The 18,228-nt window shown below is 45.8% G+C and overlaps 1 protein-coding gene and 1 pseudogene across 1 annotated transcript; both read right to left on the bottom strand.

The window, feature by feature from the left end:
• The window catches only part of LOC101142476 (5-hydroxytryptamine receptor 3C-like), a 23,876-nt pseudogene extending 13,066 nt beyond the window's left edge, over positions 1 to 10,810 (bottom strand).
• LOC101139165 (5-hydroxytryptamine receptor 3C) lies at positions 10,595 to 18,228 on the bottom strand. Its single transcript, XM_004038089.5, has 9 exons — positions 18,107 to 18,228; positions 16,358 to 16,524; positions 15,890 to 15,934; positions 14,966 to 15,075; positions 14,208 to 14,377; positions 12,679 to 12,839; positions 11,628 to 11,832; positions 11,225 to 11,440; positions 10,595 to 11,118 (listed from the first exon to the last, which is right to left on the bottom strand). Exons 1-9 carry the CDS (start codon positions 18,171 to 18,173, stop codon positions 10,916 to 10,918), a joined length of 1,344 nt encoding a protein of 447 aa, XP_004038137.5. The 5' UTR covers positions 18,174 to 18,228; the 3' UTR covers positions 10,595 to 10,915.

The following is an 18,228-nucleotide window of genomic DNA, read 5'->3' as shown; positions in this document are numbered from 1 at the left end:
TTTTTATCAGAAGCGTGAAAACGAACTAATACAACACGTAACATAAAATTTACCGTCTTAACCATTTTTAAGTGTGCAGCTAAGTAGTGTTAAGTACATTCACATTGTTGCACAGCCTATCTTCAAAACTCTTTTCATCTTTCAGAACTAAAACTCTATATCCCCTCTCCTCCTTTCCCCCAGCTTCTGGCAACCACCATTCTACTTTTTGTCTCTGTGAATTTGACTACTGTAGGTACCTCATATAAATGGGCTCATACATTTTTTGTCTGTTCGTGACTTTATTTCATTCAGCAAAATGTCCTCAAGTTTCATCCATGGTGTAGCATGGGTCAGAACTTCTGTCCTTTGAAAGGCTGAATAATATTTCGTTGAACGCATATACCACATTTTGTTTAACTGTTCATTTATTGGTGTCAAGAGTACTTTTTACAGCATATTTACTATAATTTGTCCAACAACTTAGTACTTTGTACCAGCCAAAGACTGTTTTAGAATTCCTAATTCACCACATTGCTTGAAGCACAAATCCTCTCATTCTTTTTTTTTACCAGCAGCGTAGCATTCCATTATATGGATGTACCGTGATTTATTAACTAGTGTGTTATTAATGGAAATTTCCCATTTTTTATATAGAAAGCAGCACTGCAACAAACATTTGGGTGTGTGTGTATGTATATTTAAGTATAAATGTAAGATAAATTCTTAGAAATGGAATTGCTAGGTCATATTTAATTTTGATCTATAAAGCCAAATTTCCAATAGAAAGTGTCATATATTTTCTAACTACATCTCAATATCCAGAACTCATAAAACAAAGCATTAATAAATCCAATTATACTGAAAAAGAAAAGCTTTCTGCATGACAAAAACTCTTTAGCTAAATCAAAAGCAAATTACAAATTAGGAAAAAGTATTTGCAATTCGTATCCTAGCAACAGACTAATCTTAATATAAGGCACTCCTCCTACAAATTAAGAAAGAAAAGACTCAATAAAAAAATAGGGGCCGGGCGCTGTGGCTCATGCCTGTAATCCCAGCACTTTGGGAGGCTGAGGTGGGCAGATCACAAGGTCAGGAGATCGAGACCATCCTGGCTAACATGGTGAAACCCCGCCTCTACTAAAAATACAAAAAATTAGCCGGGCATGATGGCGGGTGCCTGTAGTCCCAGCAACTCAGGAGGCTGAGGCAGGGAATGGCGTGAACCCAGGAGGCGGAGCTTGCAGTGAGCTGAGATTGTGCCACTGCACTCCAGCCTGGGTGACAGAGCAAGACTCCGTCTCAAAAAAAAAAGAAAAAGTCCAGCTACAGTCAATTCAGGAAAAGAAATGTTGCAGCTTCTTTGCTCCCATAGTTTGGTGAGCAGGATGGAGTGTTACAGCTCTTTCACTCCTGCAGTTTGGCAAGTTCCAAATTCTTATGTCATGACTGGGAGGAATGAGGTACACTGACACTGGAGAGTGAGTAAGGCAGAGTAGAATTTTATTTTATTTTTAATTTTAATTAATGTATTTTTTTGAGATAGAGTTTTGTTCTTGTTGCCCAGGCTGGAATGCAATGCCATGAACTCAGCTCACTGCAACCTCTGCCTCCCAGGTTCAAGCGATTCTCCTGCCTCAGCCTCCTGAGTAGTTGGGATTACAGGTGCATGCCACCACACTCAGCTAATTTTTTTTATTTTTTAGTAGAGATGGGGTTTCACCATGTTGGCCAGGCTGGTCTCGAACTCCTGACCTCAGGTGATCTGTCCACCTCGGCCTCCCAAAGTGCTGGGATTACAGGTGTGAGCCACTGCACCCAGCCCAGAGTAGAATTTTATTGAACAACAGAAAGAAAGCTCTCAGCAGTGAGAGGGGACCCGGGACTGGGTTGCTGGCTGTGAGGCTGAGTCTGGGATTTTTATGGGCTTAGAATGGGGAAATGTGTGCTGATTGGTTTATGGGTAGGCTTGGAAAAAGCACCATTCAGAAAGAGGTATGATAGTTTAAAGAACCAATCAGGGGCTGAAGTGAAGGCTTGGCCTGGGACCTTGGCCCAGGACCAGTCAGGGGCTCAGCACACCAAATGGGAATGGAAGTTCTCACTCTGGTCTGTGGACTCTATTTGGAACTGTTAGTTTGGTGTTCAGGCTTCGGGCTGTCCTTGGCTTGAAGGTTGAGTTTCACCAGGGACCATCCCTGTCTGCCTAGGAATTTGTCTGCCTCCTGTCTCTATCAGAAATATAGATGGCCCTTAAATATGTAAAAAGTTAACTTCAACCATAATCAGAGAACTGCACATTAAAATTACACTAATATCACTGTTTCACCTTCCTAATTGGTAAAAATCTAAAAGTCTGACTACACATTCTCTTGGAGAGGCAGTGGGAAAAATAAGCACTTTCACATACTGCCTGCCTTTTGGCGAACAATTTTGCAATATCTATCAGCATTACAAATGTATATCCTCTTTGACTCGGTATCACACTTCTGGAAATTTTCTTACCTGCATGATAAAGACATACAGTTTTTACAAGGTTATAAATTACAGTATTGTTTGTATAACAGAAGACGAAAACAACCAAAGAGTCTACCATATGGGGACTATGGCAGAGAGGACCCTCTTGTGGGCGACCAGGAGGTCCTGGTCAGGCCAGTGTGTTAGGCCTCAGGCCACAGCTAAGCCTCAGTCCACTGGGGGTGAGGCTGCTGTGCTTGAGGGCAGGAGGCTGGGCCCAGCGAGGAGAAGGCTGTAACTGGTGAGGAAGAGCCGGGGGAACTGAGTGGACGCTTCTCAGTGAACATGGCAGAGTCTGAGCAACCCAGGTGCCATCTTCTGCCTCTGAGTGGCTCTGTCCACATGCTCCTGGACAGTCCGGCATAATCTGTCATCATAGGGGATCCTCAAGAAGTTGTCACAGAGCTCAAAGAAAATGAAAAATACATTTCCTGACAGTCCTTCCTGATACAAAACTATGAACTCATCCATTCGTGCATTGGATGGTTAATAACCAAACATTAACTGAAAGGCAGGTGGTGCTGTCTTCTCTACTGACTGATCCTGCCCAGCTCATGGACCTGTTGAGAAAGGAGCCTCACAATTTTCTTCCCTCATACTCGTGGTCGATTGAGGGGAAAATAAGGCTTTTCTCCCCACCAAAGTTTTGTTTTCACTAAAGTTTCAGGCCTGTGCTCAGCTGCACGGTGGGTGAATGCTGAGGTGTGGAGTTGTCTCAGTGTGTTTGGGTCTGGGCATTTATTTCCAGCTTCTGGCCTGGGCTCATGCTGCAGATCGTTTGGGAAGAATGCCTGAGCTGATGGCCTGTGCAGACTGGCACATCGTCCCCTCCCTGCTAACAAAGTGGTAAAGGTTGGTGGTGACTGATCCGCAGATGGTCTGGAAAAGGAAGGCCAAATCCCTCTACTTCTGAGGCATACTCCCAGAGGAGTTACTGACCTCCATTCTGGAAGGCGCATGGATTGGAGAGGGTGAGGCAGTAGCCACGAGGAACTTAAAATAGCCCCTCAACCCTGGAACATCTGTTTTAGCTGGATAAGGAGGAGGAGATAAGAGCTGATAACTGGGAAGCAAGGGTTGTTCTCTTCTGAACCTTCCTCTCCTTTGTGTTTGAAACTCTGAAAAGAAGAATAAACACCAGATGAATTGCAGGAAAGAGTTATTGCTTTATTTATTTATTTATTTTTGAGATGGAGTCTCACTCTGTCACCAGGCTGGAGTGCAATGGCGTGATCTCAGCTCACTGCAACCTCCGCCTCCCGGGTTCAAGCAATTCTCCTGCCTCAGCCTCCCAGGTAGCTGGGATTACAGGCGCCCACCACCATGCCCAGCTAATTTTTGTATTTTTAGTAGAGATGGGGTTTCACCATGTTGGCCAGGCTGGTATCGAACTCCTGACCTCAGGTGATCTGCCTGCCTTGGCCTCCCAAAGTGCTGGGATTACGAGCAGGAGCCACCGTGCCCAGCCTGTTATTATTTTTAATGGGGAGGGGGGATTTCTTTTGATTCTAGTAAAGAAAGTCAGAAAAAACCCAAGCTAGTGATAATATATAAAAAAGGAGAAAAGTGAGTCTTAGAAAGATGAGGTGTCTGTTATAAATAATTGCTATGTGTGGGCAGCCTGATTTCCAAATCGAGAAATGCCTTTCTTGCTATAAAACCTCTGGCTTGCTCAGAGAGATAAAACTTTTCCCTTGCATTTTTCTTTTATTAATTTGATATACTGATATTTTTTATAACTTTCTTCCGTTTAAAAAATGATCACTATAGAAAATTTAGAAAATCATTATAGATCACATGTTCATTATAGAAAATTTTAAAAATATGGAGGAAACCTGGCCATGATGGCTCTTGCCTGTAATCCCAGCACTTTGGGAGGCTAAGGCAGGTGGATTACTTGAGGCCAGGAGTTCGAGACCAGCCTGGCCAACATGGTGAAATCTCATCTCTATTAAAAATATAAAAATTAGCTGGACTTGGTGGCACATGCCTGTAATCCCAGCTGGGGAGGCTGAGGCACAAGAATCTCTTGAACCCTGGAGGTGGAGGTTGCAGTGAGCCGAGATCACACCACTGCACTCTAACCTGGGCGACGGAGTGAGATTTTGTCTCGAAAAAAAAAAAAAAAAAAAAAGTGTGGAGCAAAAGCTAGGGAGTAAAAAGAGACCCAGATCTGGAAAATATTGGCTTTGGATAATTTGACAGAATTACCAAATTACCCTGAAGGGAAGAATCTTAAAGAATGACTTATTTCCTAATTGTGTTTATCTTCTATCTTCTAAATTGTACCTTTATAAGTCATCATGCTTGCTCGTAAGAGGCTGCAAACCTCCCAGTGTTCCTTGCAACAGATGGCCACACATGTAGTAGAACATTCTCATGGTGTATTTTATTTTTATTTATTTATTTATTTATGTTTGAAACGGAGTCTCACTCGGTCACCTAGGCTGGAGTGCAGTGGCCTGACCTTGGCTCACTACAACTGCTGCCTCCCAGGTTCAAGCAATTCTCCTGCCTTAGCCTCCTGAATAGCTGGGATTATAGGCGCCTGCCACTGTGCTAGGCTAATTTTTTGTATTTTAGTAAAGACGGGGTTTCACCCTATTGGCCAGGCTGGTTTCAAACTCCTGGCCTCAGGTGATCCGCCCGCCTTGGCCTCCCAAAGTGCTAGGATTACAGGCATGAGCCACCGCGCCTGGCCGTCATAGTGTAGTTTAAGTGCTACTTATTTTGTATAGATTTTGACATCTATGCTATATATATGGAATAATCAATATCATGAGCATCACCTTTGAATTATTAAGGATGACGATATACACTAGGTTTCCTAAATGCCAGATGTGGATGAGAGGTTTGCAACAAAGCTAGTAAAATCATTAAGGAGAAATGATAGTGAAAGGGTTGGTATAAGGAAAAATACATGGGCCAGGCACGGTGGCTCACGCCTGTAATCCCAGCACTTTGGGAGACTGAGGAGGGTGGATCACAAGGTCAGGAGTTGGCCAAGACCAGCCTGGCCAACATGGTGAAGCCCCGTCTCTACCAAAAACTACAAAAAAAATTAGCCAGGTGCAGTGGCAGGTGCCTGTAATCCCAGCTACTTGGGAGGCTGAGCAGGAGAATCGCTTGAACCCAGGTGGCAGAGGTTGCAGTGAGCCAAGATTGCGCCACTGCACTCCAGCCTGGACAAGAAGAGTGAAACTGTCTCAAAAAAAAAAAAAAAGGAAAAATACAGGAAGAGTAATGGAGGAAGGAGAGAGGGAGAGGGAGTGGTGGTGAAGAGCAGACAGATGAACTTGGTTTTTGGAGAAACAAATAGAGATGAAAGAAGAGAGAGGATAATTGTGAAATACGGTATTGTCCATAGACATTCTGGATTTCCAGAAGATGGAAGGAATCAAAGATAATGATGAGACAAAAACATACCATAAGAGGCCAGGCATGGTGGCTCATGCCTGTAATTCCAGCACTTTGGGAGGCCGAGGCAGGTGAATCACTTGAGGTCAGGAGTTTGAGACCAGCCCGGCCAACATGGCAAATCCCTGTCTCCACTAAAAATATTTTAAAAAATTAGCCAGGCATTGTGGTGCACACCTGTAATCCCAGCTAGTTGGGAGGCTGTAGAAGGAGAATGGCTTGAACCCAGGAAGCAGAGGTTGTGGTGAGCCAAGATCCCACCATTGCACTCCAGCCTGGGTGACAGAGTGAGACTCTGTTTCAAAACAAAACAAAACAAAACAAAACAAAACAAAACAAAAAAACAAAAACCCCCAAAAAACATACCATAAGAATGGTCAGATGTATGAACTACCGAAAGAATAAGTAGGGAGAAATTACTCTTGGAGAAAGTCTTCTGAGAATTATTTAAATAATAAGAAAATAGGATAGGCGTGGTGGCTCACGCCTGTAATCCCAACACTTTGGGAGGCCAAGGCGGGTGGATCACCAGAGGTCAGGAGTTCGAGACCAGCCTGACCAACATGGTGAAACCCCGTCTCTACTAAAAATACAAAAAAAAAAAAAAAAAATTAGCTAGGCCTGGTGGCGGGTGCCTGTAATCCCAGTTACTTGGGATGCTGAGGCAGGAGAATCACTTGAACCCAGGAGGCGGAGGTTGCAGTGAGCCAAGATCACGCCACTGCACTCCAGCCTAGGCAACAGAGCACGACTCCATCTCTAAAAAAGAAAAAGGAAAAGAAAAGAAAGAAAGAAAATAAATAATGAGACGTGAAGAGGTTGTGAGCATAACCCTAGATGCTGCCAAGGAAAGGAGAGAGTGGGACATGAGTAGAAATTACCCAGGAAGTTAGACAATAATCAAGCATTTGATGAGAGTAGTGTATCCAGGGCCAATCGTCTGATTTTTACAGAGTTCATAAATTTCCAGTGTACACTCCTACAGAGGTTTTTAATAGAAAATAGAGGAAAAAAATAAAGTTATTATCACAAGGGCTAGTGTGTGTGTGTGTGTGTGTGTGTGTGTGTGTGTGTGTGTGTGTGTATTTATTTATTTATTTATTGAGACGGAGTCTCACTCTGTCGCCGAGGTTGGAGTGCAGTGGTGCGATCACAGCGCACTGCAGCCTAGACCTCCTGGGCTCAATCGATCCTCCCACCTCAGTCCCTCAAGTAGCTGGGACTACAGGCACACGCCACCATACCCAGCTGATTGTTGTTGTTGTTGTAGAGACGAAGTCTTGTTATACTGCCCAGGCTGATCTCAAACTTCTGGGCTGAAGCAATCCTCCCACCGAGGCCTTCCAAAGTTTTGGGATTACACACATGAGCCACCATACCCGTCCTTTTCTCTTTTTTAAAATGAGAGGTATCAGAAACCAGAACCACTCCCTCCCAAATTGTGAAACACCTGTAACGTTCCTGCTGACCTATGTTGGCTAGTAGTAGTTTAATATATTTTGCCTCATTGTCAGGTCATGTTTTACCCCACAAGTCTCACTTCCACCTGAACATATCAGCAGAATGTTCTTTTGCAAAGGGCATTGTCAAACAAAAGTCTTAGCACAGAAAACCTAAAGTTGCATATGTATGAAAAAATCACAAGATGACATCTAGAGAAATATAAACGTGGAAATGGGGAAGGAAAAAGAAATGATACAAAACTGATCTTAAGAAATTTGAAATTCCTCAAAGGCTTAACAGATATTCTTCATTTTAAGTTATTGGGAAAAACCAGTTGAGTTTCTGAGTGGGAGATATGTTCCAAGTAATGGAAAGGAGAAGGAAACAAGAGAATCCAATATCAGAACTGCGTTTGCCAGGATATAAGTAACATCTCCAAGAACTCAGAGATAGTTGACGCATGAAGATGTGTTGCTAATTGTCCACATTCGATAAAGAAAAGAAAAGAAAATATATTGGGAAGGGATTTACAGCTAGAGCTAGTAAAATGTGGATTTTGGCTGGCTGGCATTCATTCACACATTTACTCATTCAACAATGCCGTATTCACTTCTCAAAAGAAGACATATGCATGGCCAAGAAGCATATGAGAAAAAGCCCGATATCACTAATCATTAGGGAAATGCAAATCCAAACCACAATGATATACCATCTCACACCCATCAGATTGGCTGTTATTTAAAAGTTGAAAAAATAACAGATGCTGGAGAGGTTGTGGAGGAAAGAGAACATGTATATGCTGCTGATGGGAATGTAAATTAGTTCAGCCACTGTGGAAAGCAGTGTGGAGATTTCTCAAAGAACTTAAAATAGAGCTACCATTTGACCCAGCAATTCTATTACAGATATATATTCAAATGAATGTAAATCATTCTACCATAAAGACACATGCAAATGTATGTTCATTTTAGGACTATTCACAATAGCAGACATGGAATCAACCTAGAAGCACATCAGTGGTGGACTGGATAAGAAAATATGGTTCATATGCACATGGAATACTACACAGCCATAAAAAAGGAGATAATGGCTTTTGTAGAAGCATGGTTGGAGCTGGAGGCCTTATCTTAAGACAATTAACATAGGAACAGAAAACCTAGTACTGCCAGGTGCAGTGGCTCAGGCCTGTAATCCCAACACTTTGGGAGGCCAAGGCAGGTGGATCACTTGAGGTCAGGAGTTTGAGACCAGCCTGACCAACATGGAGAAACCATGTCTCTACTAAAAATACAAAAGTAGCTGGGCATGGTGGCACATGCCTGTAATCCCAGCTACTTGGGAGGCTGAGGCAGGAGAATAGCTTGAGCCTGGGAGGCGGAAGTTGCCATGAGCCAAGATCGCACCATTGCACCCCAGCCTGGGCAACAAGAGCAAAACTCCAGCTCAACAACAACAACAAAAACCCTAATCTGTCGGGTATTAAGCTGATTACCTGGATGACAATATTATCTGTACACCAAACCCCTGTGATATGTAATTTACCCAGGTAACAAACCCGCACATGTACCCCTTGAACCTAAAAGTTGGAAAGAAAAAAAACAAAAAAAAAAAACCCAAGTCTGTGTTAAGTATCCATGATGTGCCAGATGTGGTACCATGCACTAAACTATAAAAATGGATGAGACGTTGACCCTGATCTTTATGAAAGCGTGCTCTTAGGGGAGGCAGAAGGGCCAACAAATAAATCCCTGAAATGTGTTTATCCAATTGAAATATCATCCAGAAATTTGTCGCCAGTGTTTTTTGACTTTCTCTTTCAATTTCTGTTTCTCCTCAGGGTCTTGCTTGCAGCTAGCTATTAGAATTCTCCCATGATTATAACTGTTGATGAAGGTGTGAACTACTATATTATTATTATTATTTTTGAGACAGAGTCTTGCTCTATCACCCAGGCTGGAGTGCAGTGGCACAATCTCGGCTCACTGCAACTTCTGCCTCCCAGGTTCAATCAATTCTTCTGCCTCGGCCTCCCAAGTAGCTGGGACTATGCGTGCACACCACCACGCCCAGCTAGTTTTTGTATTTTTAGTAGAGATGGGGTTTCACCATATTGGCCAGGCTGGTCTCGAACTCCTGACCTTGCAATCCATCCACCTTGGGCTCCCAAAGTGCTAAGATTACAGGTGTGAGCTACCGAGCCCTGCTGTGAACTACTATTAACAGGGAACTTTAAAAGCCTTTTTTTGTTTCATTTTATTTTTAAGAGACTGGTTCTTGCTCTGTTGCCCAAGCTGGATTGCAAGGGTGCGATCATGGCTCCCTGTAACTTTGAACTGGGCTCAAGCGATCCTCCTACCTTAGTCCCTCGAGTAGCTAGGACTACAGGCATGTACCACTGCACCTGGCTAATTTTTAATTAATTAATTAGTTAATTATTATTTTTGTAGAGACAAGGTCTCGCTTTGTTGCCCAGGCTGGTCTCAAACTCCTAGCCTCTCTCCTCGGCCTCCCAAAGTGCTGGGATTACAGGCATGAACCACCCAGCCTCAAGCACACATATTTAGAAAGCCCACTCTGTTTGATGTTGTGAAGTAAGAGAAACCTGTTAGAATAAAAAAGAATGACACAAGGTATGATTTATTTCAAAGAGCAATTTCAGGAATGAGAGGTAAAGGAAAGTGAAAAAGAAGTGGTTGCTGAAAGGAACACTTTGCATTTGTAAATATTTTATTGCGAATGAAATAATTTCTTGCAAATAAGACTTGGCCTTCTTATTCTTATAAAACTCTGAAAGTGTCTAAAACCCTTAAAATCACATCAGATTACACCTGCTTAGGGGGAAGTATCAAAGCTTCTGCAAGAGGACTCTCCACCCCAGAGTTTGTAAACTTATAATAAATATAATGAAGAGGGCTGGGCAAGGTGGCTCACGCTTGTAATCCCAACACTTTGGGAGGCCGAGGCGGGCGGAACACTTCAGGTCAGGAGTTCCAGACCAGCCTGGCCAACATGGCAAAACCCTGTCTCTACTAAAAATACAAAAATTACCTGGGTGTGGTGGTGTGCACCTGTAATCCCAGCTACTTGGGAAGCTGAGGCATGAGAATCATGCCTGGGAGGCGGAGGTTGCAGTGAGCTGAGATGGCATCATTTGCACTCTAGCGTGGGTGACAGAGTGAGACTCCGTCTCAATAAATAAACAAACAAACAAACAAACAAACTGAAGAGGCAGTGCTTCCTGGAAAGTTGTTTATTGGGGTGATCAATCAAGGAGAGACTCCACTGACCTGGACTTCCATTGATCAGGGAGTGAGGAGTTAGGTGGTAGCTCAGGGAGACTGAGGGTGAGCAGGAATGAGCAGCCTGAGCAGCGGTCGGGAAATCGTCCAGGGCTGTCCCGAACCTGCTTGCTAGTGCTGCATTGGAGTTTTTGGAATTTAGAAGGGGACATGGTAGTCACTGGGGATAAGTGGCTAAGATTAGGAAAATGAGTCCGGCTGGCCCAAGACCAGCAGAAACTCCAAGCTGTTGTTTGCCAGAGAGGGGGGATGTCTGCCTAGGTGTTCCAGAGGACAATGACAGTAAGGATGGAGGAGGCCATGAAGAGCAGGTAGAGGCGGAAGAGCAGGGTGTCCATCGCGTGGCTGAACTGCACCCACAGCTCCACTAGCTGGGTCTTTGTCCATCCTGAGCCCCCATCTGCCTCGGTCTCTCTGGGTCCCAGCTTCTTCCCTGCTAACTCCCCCAGCTCCTTTGGGCCTGTGGAGAGGACAGAGGCTCAGTCATGGAGTGGGAAGGGGACAGGATTAGAGGAGTGCGGGGCCCAGTGTGAAGGGCGAGTATGGACAGTGCTGGCTTCCCTCACCAGGCAGGTGGGTGGGGGTGAGTCCCAGGCCCTTATTTCCCTCCTGGGGCGCAGTGGGACAGCATCTCCCTGGGCTGGTGCAGTGGAGCAGCAGGGAGTGAAGCCACCTAGGCATGGGTGGGGGCTGGGTGGTGGCCACGTGCAGCAGGTAGGTAATGAAGACGGTCTCCAGCAGGCTGACCACCATCAGGGACAGGCACAGGGCGAAGTAGACACCTGAGGGCAGAGCAAATTATAAATAAACCAGGCAAATTTATCTCTAAGCATTCCTCACGCCTCTTTCCTAAATCTAATCTTCTTTCACAGCCCCTTCCTTCCTTCAGTGGAGCAGCGGCCATTTCTCCTGGCCCTCCTCCCTGGCCCCGGGTGCCCTTTCTCCTCCTGAAAGTGGGAGGAGCCATACTGATGAGGGGGGTGCCACTGGCAGGGAGCAAGTCATTCATCATGAGCAGGAAGACGTTGTAGCCCAGCAGAAGCGTTATCTTGAATGGGGCACGATTCTCGCTCTCTGCTGGCAGGTAGAAGCTGAGGGCGTCAATGGCAACCAGAAAGCTACTGGGCACCAGCAGGTTTATGATGTAGAGGCTTGGCCTGCGCCTGATGGCCACCTGGAGAGAGACCGGAGAAGATGGCAAATAAATAGATGTCAGAGGGCTCAATTTGTATATCTGACCCCTAATCTTTGCCAATGTGCTGTGAGGCTGCTGGGGACGATCTTTTTAAGTAACACTTTTGCATATAATTGTGCTCGCCTACATAGGGGCCTCTGATTTGTTGTCTAGTTTTTATTCATTTTTAACCTACTAGGAACACAATGACTGTAGAATTTTAGGTGCAAGTGGGCCCTTTAAGTCATTCTGAGCAGTAGGGGTGCGCTGATCCATTCTGAGCAGCAGGGCTTATTACAGTCCAGCCATTCCTGCCCTCTCCAGAACAGGAGCAGGTGAATGAGGAGTGGGCAAATGGGGAGCGGGGGAGGCCTTGGGGATCCTGCTTCAGGGCAATTAGGTAGATGGGGCAGTGGGGAGCAGGTGCCCAACTCTCTGGAGCTTTATTTTTATTTTATTGTATTTTTTGAGATGGAGTCTTATTCTGTCTTGCCCAGGCTGCAGTGCAGTGGCATTATCTCAGCTCACTGCAGCCTCCGCCTCCTGGGTTCAAGTGATTCTCCTGTCTCAACCTCCTGAGTAGCTGGGACTACAGGCATGTGCCACCACACCCAGCTAATTTTTGTGTTTTTTTAAGTAGAGACGGGGTTTCACCATGTTGGCCAGGCTGGTCTTGAACTCCTGACCTCATGATCCACCTCCCTCGGCCTCCCAAAGTGCTGGGATTACAGGTGTGAGCCACTGCACCCGGCCTGGAGCTTCTTTTTTACTTCCCGAAGAGCCATAGGTCAAGAGGACAATCAAAGAGCTGCTGGGATCAGAAGTCAAACGGGCCCCTGGACTCACATAAAACATGATCTGGTCATATAGGTTGTTGCCCACAGACATCTTTGGGGTGGCCTTGTTGATGCCCAAGAGCTCCCACTCCCCCTGGGTTTGGATGACGTTGCGAGATGTGTCTGTGATCTCCCACACCTCCTTGTCCATGCCCAGCAGCATGCTGTCCACTGGAAGGGAGGCCAGTCAGTTCATTGCAGACGTTTTCCCAAGCCTCCCGCCCACGAAATTGGATTCCTCCCCCACTGAGCTTCTAAACCAAATTTTCCTCTGTCCTTTTAAAGCAGGGTATCCTGGTTTTCTCAGAAGTGGGTTACCCGACTAGCAATTCGTATGTGTGTGGGCAGCGGCATTAATTTCTTTTGTTGTTGAAAACAAGAGTGAGTCAAGTTCGTTATGGGAATATTGGATATGACTGAAACGTGAGTCAAGAACTTTTGGAGTCATTCCTATTTTCCTTCTCAGTCCCCCAGTCGTATGGTGGTGTTTTAGTGGAATCAAGCTTGAATAGCTCAATATTTTAATAATTATAGGCATGCCCATTTTGATGGTTTTAGTTTATCTAAATCTGCCACATGACACCTGGTGGCATTCGGTTATATTAATTTACCGGTTTTTAAGTGTGTTAGCTATTAGAGTTAAAAGATTTGAGCTAAAAATTATAGGTGTGCAGCAGCTCAGAGTCAGCTGGGCCTCATTTGGCACAAGGGCCACTCAGCTTGTAAAGCAGCAGGTCGTAACCCCGTCTGCACGTTAGCATCACCTGGGCCCCACCTGGAACAATTTAATCGGCATCTGGGGTGATGTGCGGTTATTAGGCTTTTGTTTTTGTTTTTTGTTTTGTTTTGAGACGGAGTCTCGCTCTGTCGCCCAGGCTGGAGTGCAGTGGTGCAGTCTCGGCTCACTGCAACCTCCACCTCCCGAGTTTCACGCCATTCTCCTGCCTCAGCTTCCCAAGTAGCTGGGACTACAGGCGCCCACCACCAGGCCAGGCTAATTTTTTGTATATTTGGTAGATATGAGGTTTCACTGTGTTAGCCAGGATGGTCTCGATCTCCTGACCTCATGATCTGCCCACCTCAGCCTCCCAAAGTGCTGGGATTACAGGCGTGAGCCACTGCGCCCTGCCTGTTTTTTGTTTTAAAAACAGAGTCTCACTGTGTCACCCAGGCTGGAATGCAGTGTGCAATCACAGCTCACTGCAGCCTCAGCCTCTCTGGCTCAAACAATCCTCCTGCCTCAGCCTCCCAAGTAGCTGGGGCTAATTCTTTTTATATTTTGTAGAGATGGGGGTCTCACTAGGTTGCCCAAGCTGGTCTCAAACTCCTGGGCACAAACGTTTGTCCCACCTTTGCCTCCCAAAGTGCTGAGATTACAGTGTGAGCCACTGTGCCTGGCCAGTTATTGGTATTTTCAAAAAGCTTTGTTAGGCCACCGGAGTGGAGCAACACTGATCCAAAACCTTTTCTAATGATACCTACACCACTCAAATGTCTTTCCCTGAATCTTAAACAGCTACCAAAATGTGTCACACTTACCTGTGTAGAGGAAAGAACTGAAGGTGAAGGTACAGTTCTGTTGGTCAAAAGGGAAGTAGAAGATGTCCAGGTTACAGACGCTGGTCACCCTCATTGGCTTATCATACTTTATTCGACCTTCACTGCTGATATAGGCAGTGAGACCGGAAGGCGTCTGATCCACATCCATGCTGTTTGGGGAAGGGAGGGAAGAGATGGAGGCTTAATCAGCTCTTGTCTCCCTTCCTTCTGGGGTCTCCCCTTCTGTGCTCTCCTTCTGGGCTCTTTCTCTTTCTATTTTTATTTTTTTTTTTGTTTTTGAGACAGTTTCACTCTTGTAGCCCAGGCTGGAGTTCAGTGGCGCAATCTCAGCTCACTGCAACCTCCGCCTCCCAGGTTCAAGCAATTCTCCTGCCTCAGCCTCCCAAGTAGCTGGGATTTACAGGGATGTGCCACCACGCCTGGCTAATTTTGTATTTTTAGTAGAGATGGGGTTTCACCATGTTGGCCAGGCTGGTCTCGAACTTCTGACCTCAGGTGATCCACCTGCCTCGGCCTCCTAAAGTGCTGGGATTACAGGCATGAGCCACCGCGCCTGGCCCTGGGCTCTTTCTTTAATGTCACTCTCTCGCCTCTTCTACTCGTAGTGATTTGTGGAAGTCAGTTCGTTGAGACTGTGTGCCTGTCTGAATCTTTTGGTGGCCCCATGCCCTGTGCTGACCCTAGGCTGTTCTCGGCAGATAAGGTTTCACGCTGGCTTCCCCAGCCTGCATACGCACGATTCCACGATGAAGATGTCTGGGAGCCACAGGTTTTCAGCTAATACCGTGAGTTTATTGATGCCAACACACTCTTTTGGGTTCCAATTAATGAAAGGATTGTCCCACACCTGCATCAGGGCAGTGAGGGACAGAGGTGAGTGACGGTGAGCTTGTCCTGTCGGCCTCTCCCACCCTTTCCATTCTTCTTTAAACCTTGATCCTCCCACTCCCATTTGTGACCCTAATAACCACAGCCTATCCTCCCATTCTTGATTTAACAAGGTGTCACCAGAAAAGTACCCCTTGATAGCCTTTTGGCAGGCAGATATTAAATATGGCCTAAAACCACTTGGAGTTAGGACCACACCAATATATTGGCCTGCACTTGGCCTTTTTTTTTTTTTTTTTTTTTTTTTTTTTGAGTTGCTATTTCAACCTTCCTAAGATTCCCAGGGAGGTTTGGGTCCCCATGGTGAGTCCAGTTCTACATGGAGTTATTTTGTCCCAGATCCCAGAAAAAGTTATACTTTGGGTAGAGGTTTGAACTAGAAAACTTTTAAGTCACTTTTTCTGTGTGTGTGTGTGTGATGGAGTTTCGTTCTTGTCATCTAGGATGGGGTGCAGTGGCGCAATCTTGGCTCTCTGCAACCTCTGCCTCCCCGGTTCAAGCAATTTTCCTGCCTCAGCCTCCCGAATAGCTGGGATTACAGGCACCTGCCACCATGCCCAGCTAATTTTTGTATTTTTATTAGAGATGGGGTTTCACCATGTTGGCCAGGCTGGTCTCGAACTCCTGACCTCAGGTGATCCACCTGCCTTGGCCTCCCAAAGTGCTGGGATTACAGGCATGAGCCACTGCTTCTGGCCCCTTTAAGTCACTTCTAACTCCTCAGGCTTAAAATTATAAATGAAGTGGGGAGGAGATAGTTGAATCTGCCTTACCAAATCCATCCACAGGAATGATGTCAGCAGCTGGAGCTGTGCATCCTGACAAGGAAATTTCCACTCAGGATTATTATGTTAAAAGGTTTGGCCAATGCCCACCTCATATTCCCACCAATATTTACTAATTTATTGGGCCAGGCATTGTTGTAGATGCTGAATTGTCTTTTCCTCACTCGTTTCCCCTGTGTCTATGGGCAATTCTGATTTTAATTAATATACAGACTACTTTTTTCTAGAGCATTCTAGAAACGACAGGATTCAAAGACAAATGGCTTCCTGAAAAAATATCACTGTAGTATTCTTCTTCGTGCCTCTCCATTGCATAGGAAAACCATCTAACTTGCGTTAAATCCATCCAGGGTGCCTATTGTTCACCACGGGGCCAGGGCCATGTTGGGTTGACAGGGCAGAGGGTCCTCGTTCCTTATTAGAAGCCATGGAATAGATGCAGGGACTAAGTCTCACCACTCCCAAGATGGCAGACAGGGTGAAGGAGATGTTGACACGGGTAGGGATGCTGTAGTTGGTGAATGGACGGAAGGCCTTTCTGTCAAACACTGCTTGGAAGGCAGCAGGGTCAACCCCATGCTGGTCAAAGCCTGAGCAATTGATGGTAAAAGCGTCGCCTCTCCCTGTAGAGAGCAGAGACTCCGTCAGAGAGGGACTCTATTTCCAGGGCTGGAGTCTCTCTGCAGAGAGATAAAATAGGGGACGTACTGAGAGGAGCAGGTGAGCCCCTCCTTCCCATGCCAAGACTCCCCAAGGCCATGGTTGGGGAGGATGGGCTGGGCTGGTAGGCAAATGGTGGAAGTGGATGTGGTGAGCTGAGGTCAGGGCTCTATTCTCATTCCCATTGCTTCATCCTCATGCAAAGTTTGCCCAAATCTGTATGAAAACTTGGCCTAAGTGCAATGGCAGCTACTTCCAGGAGTCCTTTAATGTACCCATCACAAGACTCTTGGCTCACCTAGCAGTAGAACTGCCCAAAACTTGTGGTCCAAGTCACCTAAAAATCGATGCTAATGTATTTCTGTCTCTAACTCTTAGGATCTTAAGTCTACTGAAGGCAAGAACTGATTTATCAAGAGGATAAGAGACATTTTACACAACTGCGCTCACCAGGTAGATATGAGAAACACGGTAGGTCTCTGACTAGGTGCTTACCTTGGTGCTATGCATTTATTTTGCTCTTCTCAGATTTAGTGACCTCAGTTGTCTCGTGGGTTATTTCTAGCATCGGGATCATGAGGTGACATCACTGAGCATACAGCATTTGTTCAGTCACAAAGTGAGGCCGGTGTGCCGGGCGTGGTGACTCACGCCTGTAATCCCAGCACTTTAGGAGGCTGAGGTGGGCGGATCACAAGGTCGAGAGATCGAGACCATCCTGGCCGACATGGTGAAACCCCATCTCTACTAAAAATACAAAAATTAGCTGGGCATAGTGGCGCTCGCCTGTAATCCCAACTACACAGGAAGCTGAGGCAGGAGAATCGCTCAAACCCGAGAGGCGGAGGTTGCAGTGAGCCAAGATCGTGCCACTGCACTCCAGCCTGGGCGACAAAGCGAGACTTCATGTCAAAAAACAAACAACAACAACAACAAAACCACAAAGTGAGGCTGGTGCAGATATTGTCTCTCGGCCATGGCCAGGGAGTCATCTGGGTAGTACCTGAGTGGCATCTTTGCCCCATCGCCATCATTATATGGTCCTTTTCTCTGCCTCCTTCTCTCTATCTCCATCTCTTTCCATAATATTTAAGGTATGTGTCCAGATTGGGAACAAATATTACCTCATGGAAGCAAAATATCTGCTCATTTCCACCTCAGATTGTCCCCTCCCTCAGGGCATGTTTAAAATCAGTGGCTACTCCTCTCATAGATATCATATCAGGAGAAACAGAGACAAGGAGAGGGGGAAGAAGGGTGTGGTAGAGGAGCATCAGAAGTCAGTGAAAAGGTGGAATTGGAGAAGTGGTGAAATGAGACAGTTTGATAGATCCCCGTGCAGGCAGGAATAGAGAAAGTCTGTGTGCACTCATCAGTGAACTGTCTGTCACCAAAAGTGATCTGTCACCAAAAGGAAATCAGGACACAGACATTATGGAAGAAATATTTAACACGTTAATTCTGAATGCCCTCCAAGTGCTAGAGGTGAGTCCAGGTGTCCCTCGGAACCACACTCTGGTCTTCCCTGTTCTCGTCCCATCTTACCTTGAAGCAGAAGACTGACAGTGAGGCAGAGGAGGGCACTCTGCCTTGCAGACCACCCTCCTTCCATTCTTCTTTCTGGACTCTTCTCTGGGGATTCACCAGGAGCTCCCAAACCCTGGAGC

The sequence above is a fragment of the Gorilla gorilla genome, chromosome 2, assembly GCF_029281585.2.
Source record: "Gorilla gorilla gorilla isolate KB3781 chromosome 2, NHGRI_mGorGor1-v2.1_pri, whole genome shotgun sequence".
In the NCBI taxonomy this organism is placed as follows: domain Eukaryota; kingdom Metazoa; phylum Chordata; class Mammalia; order Primates; family Hominidae; genus Gorilla; species Gorilla gorilla.
Note: the sequence above shows the minus strand (reverse complement) of the source record. Positions and strands in the feature narration are given on the sequence as shown.

Coding starts and splice junctions, on each gene's coding strand:
- LOC101139165 (XM_004038089.5), bottom strand. CDS start 18,173: ATGGAAGGAGGGTGGTCTGCAAGGCAGAGTGCCCTCCTCTGCCTCACT. Junction 15,935..16,357: donor TGTCTGCCATCTTGGGAGTG/GTGAGACTTAGT, acceptor TTTCCTTGTCAG/GATGCACAGCTCCAGCTGCT. Junction 12,840..14,207: donor CAGTTCTTTCCTCTACACAG/GTAAGTGTGACA, acceptor CCTCCCTTCCAG/TGGACAGCATGCTGCTGGGC.